Here is a 19,931-nt window from a genome sequence, read left to right on the forward strand (position 1 = left end):
TCCCTCCTGTGCATGTTTGGTTTTTTCCATTCTGTGCTGTCATAAAAACAGCGTTTCTGGAACAACTTCCCTCCCTGTGCCCTGTGGGACTTCCCCTTTGAAAGAAAGGAAGTGCTACAAGACGGAGACAGGGAGCCTGAGGGCGTGCAGCTCAACCTGCCCCGGGCTGAGGGTGCTGGGCTCCAGGGGCCAGCAGCAGTGATGGGCAGGGAGGGGCGGCTGGGGAGGGAGAGGCAGACAGGCAGCCCAAAAGGCCTGGGCCGCAGGGAGAACACAGCACGGGGGGTGGGGTGGAGGGGGGTGGGGGGGCAGCGTGGGGTAAGCGCAGGGACAGGGAGAGGCGGGCAGAGCCATGTGCAGGCCAGGACTCTGACCTTTGTCCGGGGCCAATGCGGAGCAGGGAGCGAGGTCTCTGAGCCAGAAGGGGCCTGGTCTTCCTGAGTTTCCCATCCTCTACTTGGATCCCAGCCCACCCCCAACACCTTCTCCACATCCGGCTGGAGGGATTCCAACAAGAACAGATGTTCCGACCCTCGACACCTTCCCTTTCCTCCTGGACAAAGCCCCAAACCTTACTGCCTCCCTATCCCCCCTAGTCCTCCGAAGCCCCTGCCCTTTGGCTGCATCAGTCTTTTTTTTTAAGATTTTATTTATTTATTTGACAGAGAGAGACACAGCGAGAGAGGGAACACAAGCAGGGGGAGCGGGAGAGGGAGAAGCAGGCTTCCCGCCGAGCAGGGAGCCCGATGCGGGGCTCGATCCCAGGACCCCGGGACCATGACCTGAGCCGAAGGCAGACGCCCAACGACTGAGCCACCCAGGCGCCCCTGGCTGCATCAGTCTTTAAGCCTCCTTTTGACTTCAGGGCCTTCGCACCAGGAAGGTCCTTCTCCTTCCTCTCTGTCTGGTCAACACCTCCTCGGCCTCCACGTCTCGGCCCTCTGTTACCTGCTCAGGGGAGCAGCTCCCATCACCCCACCCGCCCCACTCTGTGCCATTCCTGGTGCTCAGTTTCATGTGCTTCTCCCCTGGGGCAAGGGTATCCACTCTCCAGGCAAAGACAGGCTCCCGAGCCTGGGCCTGGGCACCCAGCACAATCTAAATGACACTAAGCTAAGGAGGGACCCAGGCCCAGCTCCTTTTCCGCCCTCACAGACCTGGCGCCACTCCAGGACCCTGTGAGACCCAAGGCCTCAGCTGCAGCCCACAGGGGCCTCTGCCTCTGTCCTTCCGCCCACAAGGGGCCCAGTGAGGGAGCCCACACAGTGGAGTTAGGACAGTAAGCCTGGCCCCCAGGAGTGCTGAGCCAGGGTGGCCATGGGGGTTTGGGCCTTTCCTGGGAGGGTCTCCAACACCCCACCTCCACTGGCCTGGGCTGGTTCCCATTTGTTGGACGTGTAATCTGAGAACATGGATCGTTCTGTGAAGTTTGTGTTTCTAATTTTCACAAAAGTATACTGTGCTATGGTTGTCATTTCTCTTTCCACTTGATGTGATGACTTTTTTTTTTTTTAGAGAGAGAGCACGTGCGAGAGAGAGCACAGTGTGCAAGTAGGGGGGAGGGGCAGAGGGAGAGAGAATTTCAAGCAGACTCCATGGGGGCTCAATCGCACAACCCTGAGATCATGACCTGAGCCAAAATCAAGAGTCGGACACTTAACCAACTGAGCCACCTGGGTGCCCCTCAACGTGATGATTCTTAAGATCCTTGCTGGCTGTTCTGGGCGTCTCTGATCTAATGGCTGCATCTCTTCCACAGCATGTACCCACCCCTCACCCATGAGGGATCTCAGCTCCCCAGACAATGACCTGAGCTCCTCACACCTCTCTTGAGGGGGCTTTGGACTGTTTCTTAGGGAAACGTGCTCAGGAAAGGACCGGCTGGTCACTGAGACCGTGTGACTGAGTGTGCTGGGGCGGGCCCCCTGGGGCCACAACCGGACACCCGGTGCCCTAGGCTTTGCTCGTCCAAGAGCAGGCAAGTGAGCTCTGCACGAGCTGGTCAACCTTCCCCGTTTCCCTTCTGCAGATGATCTGTCCTTAGATCCTGCCCTCTGCCAAGCCCCCACATTTGGCTTGGCGCTGGGCAACTCCCGTTTGCTATTCATTCAGAAACCAGGCACGAGGGAGCACCAGGCCTTCAGAGACCAGATCACAAGGGATGTGGTCACTCCTGCCCCCACACGGCTGCGGCCCCAAGACCTCACCTTGATGACCAGGTCCACAAAGCCCTTGTCATCATCGCTGGAGACAGGCGTGTAGGGCCGAATGACCAGGTTTCCATCAATCCGAGCTGAGAGGTAGATGTGCTGGCCTGCAGGATGAGGAGGGGTGATTCTGGTCCCGAAGGGGCCACGGACTACCTCTGCAGGCTGTGCTGGGTCGAGTCAGCCATCGCGCCGTGCCCCGCCCTGTCCTCAAAGGCCAGCCTGGCCTGGGCTCCAGGGCCCCCTTCCTGCCCCCACCCCCCGGGATTCCCATCAGGCCCCAGCTTCCTGCTGCCACACCTCTGCTCCTGCCGGGGACACCGCCGGGGACACCGGGGATCTCCCCTCTCATTCGGACACTCATCTTTGGAGGCCCGGTGTGGCTGTCACCTTGAAGCCCTCCCCACTCTCCCTAGTTCAAGTGCAAAGCTCCCACTCTCTGACCTAGCCCCCGGCGTCACTCACCGACAGGGAGGCCCAGGATGTGCTGGGGCGACGGCAGGGCGAAGCGGAACCGCCGGGTGTCGTGGCTGATCAGCTGCAAAGAGACCCGAGCCGTTGGGCGGCGCACCTCCCCCAGCCCTCAGAGCTGCTCCTGCCCCGTGCCACCCACCCAAGGGGATGCTGATGCCACACGCGGACACACACCACGTGTGCCTCTGCTCTCACTGGCCCAGGAAGGGCAGGGACCCGCCCGGGGCCGCCCAGCAAGGTGATCAGGGTAGGGAGCAAACTCAGGATCCCAAAGGGAGGCTGCCAGATGGCCCAGAAAATTCTGGGGGCAAGAGGGAAGATCCAACCCTGCCATCAGCTTGGGCAATGTCCTGGGGTGGCACGAAGACCTCGGGCCCTGGGCTGGCACGAAGACCTCGGGCCCTGGGCTGGCAAACTAGGGGCAGAGCTGAGACAAGGCCTGCGTACCTGGGCCGAGGACACAGAGAGGGGCTCCAGATTACACCAAAAGCCCCCTGAGAAGAGGGACGGCTGTGACTGCTGCAGGGCTGCACAGGGCAGGAAGCGTGCCAGCCCCACTGTTCACGAGGTCACGGCCACGGCTGAGCCCTAAGCCAGGCGTCCACCCTGCACAGGATGGGCAGGTGACGGCCATGTCCCCTCCAGAGCAGGGCAGAGGCTGGTTAAGGGCCGGGCTGGGCCGAAAAAGGAGCCGGAACCCAAGCCCCCGAATCCCCATTAAGCGGTCTTAAACCAAGGCCAGGGGAGACAAGTCTCCCACAGTAAACTGTGGTCAGAGCCGGGAACAAGCCCGGCACCCCAGCCCCCTGAGGCCCCTGTGGGGTCTCTCCTGCACCCGGTGCGGCCAGGACGAGGGGTGCGGAGGGGCCGCACAGAAGGCAGGCCGCTGTCCAGCACTGGTCCGCGCCCACACGAGACCAGGCGACGTGGCAAGGTCACTGACGGACACAGTGTCATCACTTGGAGGGAGGACAGCGGACTCCTCCAAAGGAGCAGAGCATCACTCTGAGTGTCCCTGAAGCATACGAGCAGAGCCAGGAGGCCCGGGTCTCAGAAAGCCAGAGCCCAGCCACCACTCAGGACACAACCAGCAGTCTCTCCACCCCAGCAGCCCAGGCCTGAGGCTGCCTCCCCCGGGGAACCTTGCACTCCACGCAAACTGAGCCCCCAGGCCTCCTGGGAACAGATTCCAGGATTATCCATTGGTCCTAGGGCTCAATCAAGGTCAGAAACCCACACACCAGACAATTTTTGGAAGAAGAAGAGAAACAAGGGAAAGACACTGATAATTCTTGGGCTGGATGACAGTGGCAGGGCACATCAAAATCATGAGGCTAATCTCTGTGCGGGGCTCAGCACGGTGCTGGCGTTCACGAGGCTGCTGGCCGTGATGAGCCGAGCAGTCGACCCCCAGAGCTTCAGGGGGACCTTGAGGGTCAACAGGTACGGGGAGGGCAAGCAGCGGGGGCTTCCCTGTGCCCCTGGGGGAGCTTAGCAAAAGTACCAAAAAGCGGACCCACCTGCCGACCCTGAAAAGCCACCACTAGGCTACAAAGGGGAGGCGGCAGATTTAACTGCTAAGACATTAACCTCCAGCTCAATCAAAAGGGACTGGTGGGTCCACTGTGCAACATCCCTACAGGGAAATACTAGACAGTCATCAAAAATAATGAACCAGCTTCAGGTGAGACGTGATAAGGTGTCCATGTTGTATGGCTGGCTAAAAAAATCAGGTTCTTAAAAAAGTGAGAGTAAGTATATACACGCCCAAAACTCTGCAAATCCACGTATATGAATGTGATGCCCAGGAAAGGCTCACACGGGCCCGTGAACTGGGACCCTCCACACGGAGGCGGAGTGGCAGGGGATGGGACCTTAATACTTCACAAAGAATTTTTATCGTGAGCACGTATAAGCCATACGTTCCTTCTGGAATTAAAATTGTTAAAACATATATAAAACATAACGAAAAGATAAAGCCTGGTAAAAGCCTCTGGGAAGTGTTTTGTTTTGTTTTGTTTTTCCCCCTGTCTTTGGTTTTTGACTTGTCTGTGACCTCCGGGTCCTGTGCCTCAGGGGACCTCAGAGTCGCCTGGAGCTCAGGGTGGAGCCGGGGGCCTGGCAGGTGACTTTCTCTGCTCCATGACTCAGTTCTCCCTGTCACACCCTTCCAAGGCAGCTGCCGGTGGCTGGAAATAGCAGCAGGGAGGGGCTCTGCTGAGGGAGAGGAGGGAGAAAAGCAGCTGTTATAGGGAGGCAAGTCAATGGAGGGAGAGGATGGTTTTCAATCACGATCAGACGTCTGAAAAGGAAAAGGGTCAAACAGGAGGGCAAGAGTGAGCCTTCCAGAGGGGTGGGTGGAGCCCCGTAGCGAGGTAACGGGATCACGGATCTGCACAGAGAAAGAGATACCGGGGTCCAACAAGCACCAGGCCCGGGGTAGATGGCCCTGGGGGCGGGGAGGAGTCATTCACTTTAAGGAAAGGGGCACTGGGCTGGGAAGCTCCTGAGACCAAGGCAGGGGTAGGCCTGAATCCTGGTTCTACCCCTAACTCACGGTGTGACCTCCAATGCCCCCCTGCTCCTCTCTTGCCCTCTGTTTTCCCATCTGTTAAATGGGCGCTTTGACCCCAAAGTCCTGAAGGGTCCCTCTTGTTCTGGCTTTCCGTGGGATATAGAGAGCGTGGGTCGGAGAGCAGGCTCTGTGGTCAGAGACCTGGGTTTGAATCCTGCTGCACGCTTACAATTAACTTTAGAAGGCGCCATCACTTCAATTTCCCATCTATAAGAAGGGCGGACTACAGGACCTACTTTGGAGCGGGGGCCGGTGCCCTGAGCACACAGCAGGTGCTGAGAAACACTGTGATGCTGGCAGGGAGGGCGAGGGGCCTCCATGGGTCCAGACCCCCACGGTGTCGGGCACTCACCTCCTTGTCGATGAGCCGCAGTGGGTACTTGATGTCCGGGCTCTCAAGGGTGATGGCCGGGGTGGAGCGCTGGAACAGCTTCATGAGCAGGTTGTAGAGGAACCAGACTGGGGAGAGGACCACGTGGCCCAACTGAAATGACAGGAACAGACCCACGAGGTCAGTGCGGGCACGGGGAGGGGCCTGCCCCCTGCCCTTCCCGCAGACACACCAGTTGGTCCGTACCTCCAGGCCTCTGCTCATGCTGTCCCCTCTGCGAGGAGCACCCTCTCCCCACCATCCTCACCCAGGGAATCCTAGCACCCATTCTGGTGCCGTCTGGGCAAAGTTATAAAACCCAGGCACATGAAACCTATCACCGCATTCCTAAGTCACTGGCAAAGCTCCATTTCCCAGAGGAACCAGGACAAAGAAAGCTACGTAACAGAGCATGTGTCCCTTTTCACTTTGGCTGCCAGGAAGCTCAGAGTAAAGTTCACAAGTAATTGTGCTTCATCTTGAGCACTGTGCATCTGTTCTCCCTCCCTCCTTCCCTTCCTTTAGTCAACTTCCCTGGTCCTATTTAGTGATGTTGAGCGCTAGCTCTATTTACACAGACACACCCCTGAGCCCCGAGTTCTGCCTTAAGGTGGGAGAGACAGCTGAGGCACTGAACTGGGCGCTGGGGAGCTCTGCTCCTTGTTGGCTGTGGGATCCTGGCTAAGTCCCTTCCCCTCTCTGAAATGAACCGGACCAGATGATCTGCAAGGTCCCCTGAAACACAGAGTCTACTGCTCAGCACCATGGTGAGCCCCACACGGGCGTTCATCTCAGGACAACCCTCAGTGGGTTGTCATCACCACCACTTTACAGATGAGCAAGCAGCTCAGAGAGGTGAAGCAACCTGCCCACAGTCACACAGCAGCGGGTGGGTGGGGGGCTGCAACATGAACCTGAGTGCACTCACTTCCCCAATCCCACTCAAACAGCGGGCCCATGCTCACTCTCCTGCGTGACCTTGAGAGGCTCCTCCTTGCCAGCCCCCTGCCCCCCCATATCATATCTCAACCTCACAAAGACCCTAAGAGCTAGTTTAGATTTTTATTTATTTTTTAAAGTAGACTTCTTTTTAAGGATATGTTTATTTATGAGAGGGGGGTGGAGCACACGAGCACGGGGTGGGGCAGCAGAGGGAGAGGGAGAGTCCAAGCCGACTCTGTGCTGAGCACAGAGCCAGATGCGGGGCTCGATCCCACAACTCCGAGATCACGATCCGAGCCGAAACCAAGAGTCAGATGCTCAACCGACTGCGCCACCCAGGCACCGGTGTTTAGATTTTTTTAAAAAAAGAAAACCCAAATCCCATGGCCAGATAGCTCACTGCTTCAGTTTACTTGGGGAGAACACCCTTGCAGAGGAAGACAACTGGTCACCTGTTCTTTCTAGCTGTTTTTGTCCTGGGGCAAATCACTTAGCCTCTCTGAGCTGTTTCTCCATCTGTGAAATGGGATCATTTCATCTGCCTCTAACCAACCATGAGGAAAACAGTGAGGGCCATTCTCCAGGACAACTGGCCAAGACTCCTCAAAAATGTCAACAGCACAAAAAAACAAAGAAAGGTCGGAGAACTGGTCCCAATTAAAGGACGCTCTGGTGGAGTGAATGGTGGCCCAAAGATATATCCACCCAGATCCTGGGAATGTGACCTGACTTGGATAAAGGGTCTTTGTCAATGCAACCAAGCTAAGGATCTTGAGATGAGATCATCTGGGATTATTCTGGTGGGCCCTAATCCCCATGACAAGTGTCCTTATAAGAGAAAGAAGACTCAGAGGCCACATGAAGACAGAGACAAAGATGAGCGAGGTGGCCACGAGCCAAGGAAGTTAAACATTGTTGACAGCAACCGGAAGCAGGAAGAGACAAGAAGAACCCTTCCCTAGACATTCAGAGAGGGTGGCCCTGCCAACACACTGATTTCAGACTTCTGGCCTCCAGAAGAGTGAGAGAATAACGTCTGCTGTTTTATGCAGTTTGTGGTGACTGTTACAGTCCTAGGAAACCAATACAGAGGCCAAAGAGACAGAGCACCAGAATGCAATACGTGGCTTTGGACTAAATCCTGCATCAGAAATAAAACAGCTATAAAGGGCAATGCTTTTTTTTGTTTGTTTTTTTTAAAGGAGAAACTATTTTTATTTATTATTATTATTTTTAAAGATTTTACTTATTTATTTCAGAGAGAGAGGGAATGAGAGATAGAAAGCACGAGAGGGAAGAGGGTCAGAGGGAGAAGCAGACTCCCTGCTGAGCAGGAAACCCGATGCGGGACTCGATCCCGGGACTCCAGGATCATGACCTGAGCCGAAGGCAGTCGCTTAACCAGCTGAGCCACCCAGGCGCCCAGGGCAATATTTTCTTTTTTTTAAGATTTACTTATTATTTGAGAGAAAGAGACAGAGAGAGCGAGCACAAGCAGGGGAAGGGAAGAGAGGGAGGGAGAGAATCTCAAGCAGACTCGCTGCTGAGCGCAAAGCCGGAAATGGGTTTGGATCTCACAACCAGGACCCGAGCTGAAATCAAGAGTCGGAGGCTCAACCAACTGAGCCACCCAGGCACCCCTATAAAGGGCAATATTGAGACAATGGGTGAGATCTGAATTAAGACCCATGGATTAGATAAGAGCATTTCAGGGGCGCCTGGGTGGCTCAGTTGGTTAAGCGTCGGCCTTTGGCTCAGGTCATGATCCCAGGGTCCTGGGATTGGCCCTGCATCAGGCTCTCTGCCCAGCAGGGAGCCTGCTTCTCCCTCTGCCTGCTGCTCACTCGTGCGCTGTCTCACTCTCTCTCTTCTCTCAAATAAATAAATACAAATCTTAAAAAAAAAAAAAGGATAAGAGCATTGCATCAATGTTACTTTCCTGATTTGATCCCTGTCCTGTAATTAGGCAACAGAAAGGCCTTGTCCTTAGGGGGTAAAGGGGCATCGTACCTGTAACTTAAATAGTTAAAAAAATAAATAAAATATACACACACCCACAATAAAGCAAATATAGTAAATGTTAACACTGGGTCCATCCGGGCAAAAAGTATACAATGGTTCTTTCCACATTACTGCAACTTTACTGTAAGTTTGAAATTATTTCAAAATAAAAAGTGGGGGTGGGGTGGGGAGGAGCCCACACTGGTGGTTTGAACAGTGAGGCTGAGATCCAAAAGTCCACACAGAACACTGCTTCTCCAGAAAGCTGGCTCACATTTTGTTCTCCAAGCATCACTAGCACACCTCCCTGACTTTAATTCTCTCAGCAAATGACCATGTGTTCCCCTTACCATCATTCTACAAGTTCCCCTTTTTTACTTGGTTGTCAGGAAGCTCAGAGCCAAGTTCTTTGCTTGCATGGAGGCCTCTCTGCTTCCTTTGTGGGCTTCTGGAGATAGCATATTCTGCAGAGCATGGACCTGGAAGTGGCTGGGTGAGAGGACCCTCACCTCTCAAGGTCCAACCCACGGCTCCCCGGCTTCCTAGAAGCCTTGCCAGGATTCCCCAGTTTCTATCAAACCAGGGAGGGCGCTCTGGCTGAGTACCTGAGGCCTCTCCGAGCCTCAGTGTTCTCATCTGTAGAAGGTAGGTAAGAGCTACTGCTCTGCCCACCTCCTGGGAGAGCCGGGGTATGAGAGGAGATGGGGGCGCCCAGGTCACAGAGGAATGTGGGTGCACACACAGGAGCTTTTTCCTGCCGTCCTCAATGGGCCTCCACCACCGGGGAGACGGGACACCGCGGTGAAGGAAGGGCAGAAGCACAAGATCCCATGGCAGGCCTGGCCCCTGCTCCCCAAACTGGCCCAGCAGCTTCAAGTTACCTTGTCGCAGCTGTGGTTTCAGGCCCTTTGTTGGGCTCAGAACAATATGCCTTCTCTTCCGGGCAGGGCCTCTAGGCTGGGTACAGCCTAGGCCCCACCCCACAGAGCCCCTGGTCTGTGACTAATGAGTCTGAAGGAAAGGCCCCTGGGAGCCAGCCAGGGCTCCCTTCTCCAACCCCACCCATCACAGCAGGGGCTGGGGCCACGTGGCAGGGGTCTCTGGCCACTGCCCATTTAACCAGCACCCACCGTATCCCAGGCACCACACAGCGTTTCGCCCATGCTGGGTCTCATTAAGGGGCCTGGCTGGCAGCCCTGAACCCAGGGGTCAGAAGGCCCAGGTCTGAAACCCCAGCTCAGGACCTCAGGAGAGAATCTCAGCCTCTCCAGGCCCCACCCTCCTCAACTGCAAGTGGACGGTCCCATCTAGGGCTGGGGAGGTGGGCGTGGGGGGGGGCGGAGATGGAACAGGCCACACACAGCACAGGCCGGCAAACATTTCCAAGCGGGCAATGCTCGGGGAATGGGACGTGAGCAACCTGGGAGAACCCTCCTTTCGACCTCAGGCCAGAGGCTCCATGATTATCACCAGGTTACAGATAAGGAAACAGACGCAGGGAAGGCTAGTATCTTGCCCCAATCGCACCAAAGCCAATCCTCAGAGGACCACACTCACAGGGGACACTACTGTCCCTGTTTCTCAGTTAAGTGACTTGCCTGTGGTCCTGCAGCAAGTCAAGGGGTGGAGCCAGGACTCAACACCAGGCCTGTCTAGCTCTTCCTAGGCCACCTCCCAGGACAGGTGCCCTCTCTGTGACCCCGGCCACAGAGCCCGAGGCCCAAATCCCACCTGCTCCACCACAGTCTGATATCCTGCCTCCCACAATGAGGCCCCAACTGCCAAGCCAACAGGGCACCCACCCCCTCCTCAAACACCCGTGACGGCTCCCCACTGCCTACACCAAGGCCCCTTACTGTAAGGCTACAACTCTGGCCAAAAGCCCTTCTTGCCTCAGGCCTTTGCATACTCTTCTTTCTGCCCCAAATGCCCTTTTTCTTCCCTCATCCAAACAGGAAACTCCTATTCATCCTTCAGAGCCCAGTTCAAATGTCAAATCTTCCTTGACTAGCCCCTCCCTAGTTAATCAGGCCCTCAGCGGACTTCCACAGCCCCTGCTCCCCTCTGCAAAGTCTGTGGGGGTGAGGAGATTCTGCAGGCCCCTCCCAGAGAAGCCATATCCATTGGGAACACTGTTGAGGGAGAAACTGAAGTTACAGGAAATCACCATTGTAGGGAGCCCTGGAGATGAACTGAAATGACAGGAAGAGCCAGCTGGAGTTGTGTTTTGTGCTCCCTGGAGTTTTATCTTCCCCAGTGCACAGCCAAGTTTAATAACATAAGACCCCTTGGCCTGCAGCTCGCTCCCTTGCATTTCCTCTATGACCCACCCACACCAGTGGGAGATAGGCCAACTGCATTCATTTGACAAATGAGGAAACTGAGGCTCAGGGAGGCCCAGGGTGAAGTCTGGGCTTGGGTTCCCAATTTTCTGTCACTTATCTCTCACCTGCCCCAAGTCCACAAACACTGGCAGTGAAAACGATTCCTAAGTCAACAACTCTGAAGGCAAGCCCTGAATAAGGGCTGCAGCCCTAGCACAGACCTTCCGGATGCCAGGTCCCAGCCTCGGGGACCCCGGATGCCAGCCTGGGCTCAAAGAGCTGGGGCCAGTGCCCACATGTGGTCACAGCTGACAGGGAACAGCAGATCCCAGAGCAGAAGCCCCAGAAGGGTGGTGGCATCTGGGTGTCTCATCACCACGGCACCCCCAGCGCTCAGAGCAGAGACACTCAGTAAATATTTGTGGATAAATTTGTGAAGGGACAACAACAAGCCCCACCCCCGCCCCCACTCCAGGTCTTTCTCTGACTCTTTTTATTTTGTCTGGAAGTTTCAGAAACCAGGGCAAGAGGCCAGGTCCCTCCCGGGCAGGCATGGGCCTACCAGCTTACCCTGTTGCTTTTAAAAACCCACAGCCCTCCACAGAGCACAGGCCCAGGCGGCTAGGACCCTAGCTTCGATCCTGTTAGGTACACCCACGTTCCAGACGTATGGTAGGATCAGTGCCATGGCCGGAAGGAGCTGCCCACGTGGGCAGGTGATACAGGTCAGCCGCCTCCCTTCCAGTGCCCACTGCCAGGGACTGGGCTTTGCAGAGCACCGGACAGCCGCCTCGCGCATAATTATTTCCCATAATCCAGAAGCCCGGAGACGGGAGCTATCACCACTCCCATTCCAGGCAAGAAAGCTGAGGCCCCAGTGACAGACCTGGTCCAAGGGACAGGATTTGAACCCCGGCATCTGGCTCGAGTCCACGCACTGAGTCACCGTACAACACTGCCCCTCTGTGCCCGTGGGCACCGTGCGGCCCCTGAGAGAGCAGAGGTGGACTTGGCATGCACAACATCCCTACCCGGGAGGCCGCTGTGGGCAGCTCGTCCTTCAGGCCAGAAACCCCCGGGAGCATACCTACCAGGGCTCACGCTGGATTCGGGGGGACACAAGCCAGGGGACCCTGCCCCTGAGGAGCTCAAGCCAGCAGGGAAGCCAGACACAGTCAGGGGAAAGGGTACAGTGGCTTCATCTCCCAAAAATTGAAGGCTCTGCCAGATTCACAAGGGGCAGGGATGCCCTGTTCCCATAACTTGGGTTCCCGCAACTCTGCACCCGCCCCCCAGCCCTGCCCGCAGTGGGCAGAGTAAACAGGAGGCAGACGGCTGAGGCCAAGGCCCCACCCCAGCTCCTCCTCAGCCGAGCTGCTCATACACAGACACACACATGTACACACACATACGCACATACCCATGTCACCACAGCCATTGGAGCCATTGCAGGGGTGGGTCTAGGAGACAGCTGCCTCCCAGGCCTTGACGGGATGCCCCCCAGGCCATGCTCTGCCCACCAGGGAACCCAGCACCTGCCTTTCCTCACCTCTGCTGACACAGAAGGGGCAGCCAGAGTCCCAGGATGTCTCCAGGGAGCCCCCAGCTCGCCCACCATTGCTGAGGGGCTGGGAAGCCCTGCTACCCTCCACAGGGCACCCTGCCCTGCTGCTCAGCCTGTGGAATTCCCTACACCGACCGTGGCATCCACTCTACCCGGGTTAGGTCTGTGTGGGCAGACTGAGCCCTCCCAGGTGGCAGCTCCGTGTGCTGAGCCTTACCTGCCTGTCGCCCACCAGCTGTCCGGCTGCAATCTGAGTGTCCACCCCCCTCCTGGTCCGCTTCTCAGGAAGTGGAAGGAAGTGGAGGAGGGGGTGGAGGAAGTTCTGCAGAGGGGGGCTCCTGGCTTGGAACTGTGGGGGAGGGGAAGTCGGGAGGAGGGGCAGGTGCACAGCAACGCTGCTCCCAGCAGGGGAGACACAGCCCTGCTTTCCTGGGGCCAGGGATGAGGGCCACAGACGAGGCACATCGGGGCGCGGGGAGGGGGGCGAGGACAGTGGCAAGTCTGGGACTCTACCTGTGATGTCAGCCTGTCAGGGCCCACTGAGCACTCACGGCTGTGCTGGGGGCAGGGAAGCCACAGTCCCGGATGGCGGGCCAATCCCCCAGTGTTCCCCCCAGGTGGCTGACAGACTCAAGCGCCACCCCTTCAGCTGGGGCCCCCTGGAGTATGGGAGGAGGCCTCCTGCAGAGCCTGCACATCCCCGATAAGACGTCTGGGGCCCAGAGCCCGGGCCAGCCTCCCGCAGACCCTGCGGAGACTGTGTGCCAGGAGGCCTAGCTCGGGTCTGCTGTGGGTATTTCGGGCTAAGTGGGGATCCCAGCACGGCACACACAAGGAAGGGGCAATTCCTGCCCAGCCACCGGGGGGGGACGCTGGGCGACTGGCCTACCATCTGGGACTGTGGCCCCCCTGCCCCCAGCACAGCTGCGAGTCCTCAGTGGGCCCCTTGGACCGAGGAGGCCGTGGAGTTGGTGAGTCTCCTGACTTCCAGACAGGGCTCTGCCCCTCACAAGGGGGTTGCCAGAGGGCCTTGGCTCTTCAGCAAAAATGTATGGAGCGGCCACACGCTGGGGACGCACTGACAAATCCTACCAACACCAGCTAGAAGGTGAGAAGCGTTGGAAAACAGAGCGGGGGGGGGGGTCAGGGGGTTGAGTAATGGAGGAGGAGGGTCAGGACGTTACTCTGAAGCTGAGTAATGCCCACAGGTTCGCCCTGGGCAAGGCTGCTCCTTGGTCTGAATGTCCCCCAGAGTCCTGGGCTGGGACACAACTTCATGAGCAAGTACCCAGGCCAAGAAGCCTTTTGCCTCACCGTGAGGAGGAGCCTCACAGAGCCACAGGGAGGAAGCAGGCACCCTCCAAGTCCCAGGCACCTGGGGTGGCGATGGCAGTGGAGGCAAGTGGCTCTGGGCCTAGTCCTCAGTGCCAGGCCTGTGGCCTGCTCCCTGCACCCAGCCAGCACCAGGGACCAGAGTACGTGTAAGGGCATGGGAGGCTGCCCTCTGGCTACAGCCTTCACACGCAGCACAGGGCCCCAGCCCGGCCATTGTGGCTTTTGAGAAATCCAAGAGCAGAGGCAGGTGGGGTGGAGGCCCTGGGCCGACCCAAAAGTGACAGCATGATGGTGGACTTCGGAGCCCACAAGTTCAGGCCCTGCCAGGCACAGGCAGGTGGCCAAGTGTGAGGTGCATTTCTTCATCTCTGAAATGGGGCTCACAAGTCTGTCAGCTTCTAGCATTCACGGGAGAGCCGGAGCCAAGCCTGGCTGCGCCCCAGGGCCCCTCCCAGCAGGAGACAAGACTGCAGCGCGGTCACTGTGGCCCAGAGAAGCCACAAACGCTGCCACCTGACCACAGTACACACATACTCCACTCCCACATTCACGTGCTCTCAGATGCTCTCACACACATTCACTCCCGCCTGCTCACTCGCTCAGTCTCAGCCTCAAACCTCCACACTCACACTGCCCACCACCCCCACTTCGTAGATTCACACTCAGCCACACATCTGCACTCTCAAACTCACGCACATTCACTCACACTTCACACCCAGTCACTTCACATATTCAGCCGTGTATCTGCAATCACAAACTCGTGTGCATTCACACTCACACGCACTCTCGTGCACACTCACACTTCACATTACACCTAGTCGTGTCATTTATTCACGCTCAGACACACACGTGCGCTCTCAAACTCCTGCACATCCACACTCGCTCACCAGCACACTCGGTCACACTCCAACTTTCCCCGCCACACCCTCTCCCACCCTCACTCGCGCGGCTCACGGAGGCACCCGCTCCTCCCTCCACTGGGCGGGACCGGGCGGGATGTGAGGGGCGGGGGGGGGAATGCGGGCGGGCGGGGCGCCCCCGTGCCCGTCAGCCGGGTGCCCGCCCGCCCCCGGGGCCCGCCGCCCGCACGCCCCCCGGGCAGGAGGGCCAGGTCCCGGCGACTGAGGGCCGGGGCGTGAGCCGCGGCTCCCGCGGGCCACGCGCGGAGCCGGGCGGGCCGGGTGGGGTCCCCGCGGCCCCCGTCCCCGCGGCCCCCCGCGCCCCCCGCGCCCCTCCCCGCCTACCGTGCTCAGCTGGGCCCCCATGGTGGCGCCGCACGGTGCTCGCTCCGCCGCAGCCGAGACAGTCCGGCCGCCGCGCCCAGGCCCCGCCCCTGGGCCGCGTCACCCTCGGGGGAGGGGCGGGGCCGAGTGGGCCCAGGCGGCCCCGCCCCGCACGCCGCCGCGGGGAAGGGGCGACGGGAGCCCCCGCGCACGGCACGTGGCCCGCTGCAGCCGCGGGCGGCGGTGGGGTCGCCACGCGAGCGCGCGGCCGGCATGGCCCGCGGGGCCGCCTGGGGTGGGACGTTGGCTGGCTCTGGGTCCCGTTTGTCAGCAGAATGGGGGGAAGATGGCGCCCCCCCTCGATGGGATCCGGAACATAAAATCCGGAAACCACCAGGCCACGCCTGGCCTAAACTCTGACGGAGGCACCTAGCGCGGTGCTGGGCCCCGGGTCCTGACACTGCTTAGCTCCGTTCCCCTCCAGGCCTTTGAACTCGCGGTTCCCTCTCTCCGGGACACTGTCCCCAACTGCCTCAGAGCCAGCCCCGGCCTACTGTTTGGCTGCAGGTCAAACGTTCCCTCCTCAACAAAGCCTGCCCCGCCCCTGTGGTCTTCCTAGCACTTGGCCTGGAGCTGAAGTCGTCCCACTGGGTTCCCTGGGGGCGGGGGGAGTGGTCTGCCCCCAGGCCCACCGCATCGCAGCGGACTGTGGGCTCCCTGAGGGCAAGACTTTTTTTTTTTTTTTAAGAATTATTTATTAGAGAGAGAGGCAGAGGGAGAGAATCCTCAAGCAGATCCCCCACCCACGCTGAGCGCATAGCCTGATGGGGTGCAATCCCAGGACCCTGAGATCATGACCTGAGCCAAAATCCAGAGTCCCATGCTTAACCCACTGAGCCATCCACAGGCCCCCCAACTCTGCTTTGAAGTCCCCTGCATGCCTGGAGGCTAGGGTATAGTGGTTGCTCAATAAATACTTGTTGAAGGAGCGAATTTAACAGTACCGCCTCTGTGTAAGCCCATGCTGGGTCCAGGGAGGCTCTGTGGCCTTCGCCTCAGGAATGGTCTTGGACCCAGATGTGAACTCCTGGTAGTCTGACTGCTCAGGCTGCCAGGCGTCGTGTCCCTGCATTGTGATGCTGACCAGGCAGGGAACTGGGCCTTCCAGGCAGAAGGAGCTGGGCAGAACCTGGAGGTAGAAACAAGGTGGAGAGACACAGCGTTGCAGAAACCAGAGAGGCTGATACAGCTGGAGCTGGCGGCACAATGGGATGATGTGAAGTCAGGATGAGGCAGTATGGGGACCTGGGTAGGGGGGACTGGGATGTGGGGAGCCCTGGAGGATTTAGGCATGTGAGGGAGTAAATGGCTGGTTTGAAAAGGCAACAGGGGACAGCGTAGAGGGAGGAACAGAGGAAGGGATCTACTACCATAGAATATAAGGGTAAATGTGACAGCAGATCAGTTGGGTATGATTTCAGTTTTATCGATCACAATTTTTTTCTTTTTCTTTCTCTCTCTCTCTTTTTTTTTTTTTTTAGTAATCTTTGCCCAACACGGAGCTTAATCAAACTCAGGACCCCGAATTCAAGAGTTGCATATTCCATGGACTGAGCCAGCCAGGTGCCCCTATTGATCACAATTTTGGTATTACAAAGGAAGTCATGAAATCAGAAAGTTCAGGGTGTGCAACCAGTAACTTCCCACGAGTAGGTGCTTCTTTGGACAAGCACCCTTGTCCACAACGCCTTCCACTGAGGCCCAGGAGCAGAAGATCACCCCTGACCTCCTCATTTGCCACAGTCATTTCTGGTTTTCTTCATGTTCTTTAATGATGATGATGATCACAAATGTGGACATGTGATGTTGGCGTTTGTTCTCCTTGTGAAATTTGGAGGTGACTAACTTGGCTTTCTCCTTTTGATCATCCATCCTCACAAGCCTTGAAGAATTCCCATATAGGGCTTTTCCTCGAAACATTCATCCCTTAAATGGCATTAAATATACAAACAAAACTTAAATAACATTTAGACAAAGGCTATAAATGCTAGTCCAGCAAAGAATCCTACAAAATCGAAATTAAGATGAAATCTATTTTTCTGTCTTGTATTATTATTTAAATTATTAGATGCATTTGTAGACTCAAAAAGGAGATGGCTTTCCTCCTAAAGTTATCACGTTATTACTGCCTCTCATAAGATTATGTTAATTATCCACTTTCTCTTTGAACCTCTTCATTTTTTCTGCATATAAAATTAACATTGTTCATAATCAACATAAATTGTTGAAGCATTTTGCTCTCTCTGTAATAAATCCTGTCTGTGTTCACACCTCAACCCACTAACACACCTCAGTATGTAAAGCACAAAAGGAGATTTCACTCCTAGTTACTTCTGGAAGCTTCCCTAGAAAGTGACCCACCTGCCAGGCCTGGCCTCACACGGGTGTTGGTTCCTGCTTGCTTGTGAGACCACATTCCATGGCTACACATGAACTTGGAGAGGCCAAACCTGGCACACAAGTGGACAAAAATTGAAGCTGAAGCCAAAACTGGGGGCAGATTTTGTCTGCTTGAGGCTCGCGCGTGGTCAGGACATTTGCTATGAGCTCTGGATGGTGCCAACTCCAGCATCCCCGGAGACCCCTTGCAGCCACACCATCCAGCTGGCTCGGACCCCAGGCCCAGCAATCCCGTCCTCTGGCTGCCCCCATCCCTGAAAAGGGACTGGTCCAGGTGCGTTTATTTTGCCCAGTTATTGGTCTGGGCCTCAACTCCCAACAGAGTTCCTTCCTGGGGTTTGGATCTGCTTACAATGGCCGAGAGAGACCCTAGGCCTGTTGCTTTCCAGGGGACACCGTTACAATTCCTGTCCCCTTTTCTCTGAGCTTCCCTCTTCTCCTTCCTGTCTGATCCTGCATGCATCTTGGGAGGTGGGATGTCTATTCAGGGGTGGTAGGGAATGCAGGTTTAGGGAGTTGTGGCTCTGTTTCTTTGGAGAGAGAGGGATAGATTCCTACCCAGACTCCAAGGGAGTAGCTTACGCCTGCAGGTCTATAGGGTGGCCATAGTGTTGGGGAGTATGTGGGGCTCTGGGAAAAGAGCTGGGATGACATTGATTAGGTGGCCCTCTCCTGCTCTTCAGACTCAAACCAAGAGGGTAGGTTTCACTGCCATTCATTGTGTGACAGGCTCAGGCCTTCCCCTTTCAGGGTACCCCTCTGAGAAAGGATGGCTGTGGGTGTTGGGGAGGGCACAGTGTCTTCAAGACCACTTCTACTTCTGATATTTTATTTCTGGGTGTCCTCAGACTTGGAAAAATACCCAATGTTCAGAGAAATTGCAAGAAGAGTACCACGAGGGACACCTGGGGGGCTCAGTCAGTTAAGCGTCCGACTCTTCATTTTGGCTCAGGTCATGATCTCGGGGTCATGGGATGGAGCCCTCCGTCAGGCTCTATGCTCTGTAGGGAGTCTGCTTGAGGTTCTCTCTTTCCCTCTCCCTCTGCCCCTACCCCTGCTCATGCTCTCTAAACAAACAAACACACACACACACACACACACAAATAAAATCTTTACAAAAAAAGAATAGTACGATGAAAGATCAGACTCACCAACCGTTATCATTTGACCTCTCTCTCCCCCTTCCTTCCTGTTTTCTCTTGCTGCACCTTGGAGAGTTAGTTGCAGATATGTGACCCTTCACCTCTAAACACTTCACGTTTCTCCTAAGAACAAGGCCATTCTTTTATATACCACAGTTAAATGATCAAATTCAGGAACTTTCACATCGACAGGACACCGTGACCTAGTCTCCAGTCCACATTCCACTTGCCCCAGCTGCCCCTATAATGTCCTTTCCAGCTATTATTTTTTCTGGCTCAGGCTCTAATCCCAGGTTAAGTGTGGCATTCACTTGGCAGATCTCTTTAGTCTCCTTTGGATCAGAGAGCAGGTGATGGACTGTTTGCCTGGTGTTGGCTGCCACGTCCACCTACAGTAAGGTACCTTGATACTATCTGAAGGTCCTCATCCCCCACATTGGTTTTCACATTTGCGGTTGCTCCTTGCCTGAATCAATTATCATTATGGTGGTTTAACTGGTTTACTAGTTGCTTTGGGGAAAGAAGAAAAAAAAAAAAAGACCCTTGTCCTAATCATTCCTCAAGGTCCTTCAGGAAGCCAAAGAACTGAAACTCCCCACAGGCCTCTTTGCCTTCTGGGCATGAGCTGTCAGCTGAGAATCCCCTACTCTACTCAGGTGTTTGATCCTGGGGAGAGGCTGAGAGACCGGGTGGAGAAACCATTAGTTTCATTTCATAGAAGAGGAAACTGAGGCCCAGAATGAGGAGAGAAGCGGGCAGCCGTGGAACAGCTCCTCCCAAGGAGTCTCTGGGTTCCAACACCTTCCATGGACCAGGGTAGGGGTTTGGAAAGGAGGCTTTCAGGCAGACTGCAGGGCAGAGTTTCAGGGTCCAGGTTGGGGCTCTCTGACCCCCTGACAGTCCCCCTGGTCCCTGTGACCTGTGTACGGCCTAGGTTGCCAGATTTAGCAAATAAATATACAGGATGCCCGATTAAATGTGAATTTCCGCTAAACAATGAATACTTCTTTAGTAGAAGTCTGTCCCAAATAAAGCACTTAAAACACACTTATACTAAAAATTACACTAAAACCTCATGATGTCTGGGATGTTTGAACTGACACAGCGGTTGCCAATTAAGATATAGGACACCCAGGTCATTTTCAAGTTCAGGGAAACAATAATTTTTAAACTCAGATGTAGGGAATGAAAACACGTGCGGCAGGTGTTGTCAGATGCAAGAAGTGAGGCAGGTGAAGTTGGGGCCTTGAATGCCGGGAGCATTGCCCTTCTGAGAGTAGACGACAGCCCTGGGAGGAAGGGACTGAAGCTCGG

The 19,931-nt window shown here is 56.1% G+C and overlaps 1 protein-coding gene and 1 long non-coding RNA gene across 3 annotated transcripts in view; one reads left to right on the plus strand and one right to left on the minus strand.

Moving 5' to 3' along the window:
- Positions 1-15,145, minus strand: part of CYB5R3 (cytochrome b5 reductase 3) — a 29,228-nt gene extending 14,083 nt beyond the window's left edge. The window contains exons 1-4 of one of the 2 annotated variants that reach the window (XM_028115338.2): positions 15,037-15,145; positions 5,609-5,740; positions 2,673-2,745; positions 2,208-2,314 (exon numbers count right to left, since the gene is read on the minus strand). In XM_028115338.2, the coding sequence (XP_027971139.1) occupies positions 2,208-2,314; positions 2,673-2,745; positions 5,609-5,740; positions 15,037-15,057 (333 nt within the window). In that variant the 5' untranslated portion in view covers positions 15,058-15,145. Of the gene's footprint in view, positions 1-2,207; positions 2,315-2,672; positions 2,746-5,608; positions 5,741-12,674; positions 12,765-15,036 lie in introns of those variants that run through there. The other variant, XM_028115339.2, reaches the window with a different exon arrangement.
- LOC114218327 (uncharacterized) lies at positions 13,064-17,351 on the plus strand. The gene is made up of 2 exons (XR_003611175.2): positions 13,064-13,565; positions 16,557-17,351. It is a non-coding gene; the product is annotated as an uncharacterized LOC114218327 (long non-coding RNA).
- Positions 17,352-19,931: the final 2,580 nt, after the last annotated feature.

Source organism: Eumetopias jubatus, unplaced genomic scaffold, assembly GCF_037043125.1.
Source record: "Eumetopias jubatus isolate StellerSeaLion01/CBP00866 unplaced genomic scaffold, mEumJub1_p1.0 scaffold_8, whole genome shotgun sequence".
Lineage (NCBI taxonomy): Eukaryota > Metazoa > Chordata > Mammalia > Carnivora > Otariidae > Eumetopias > Eumetopias jubatus.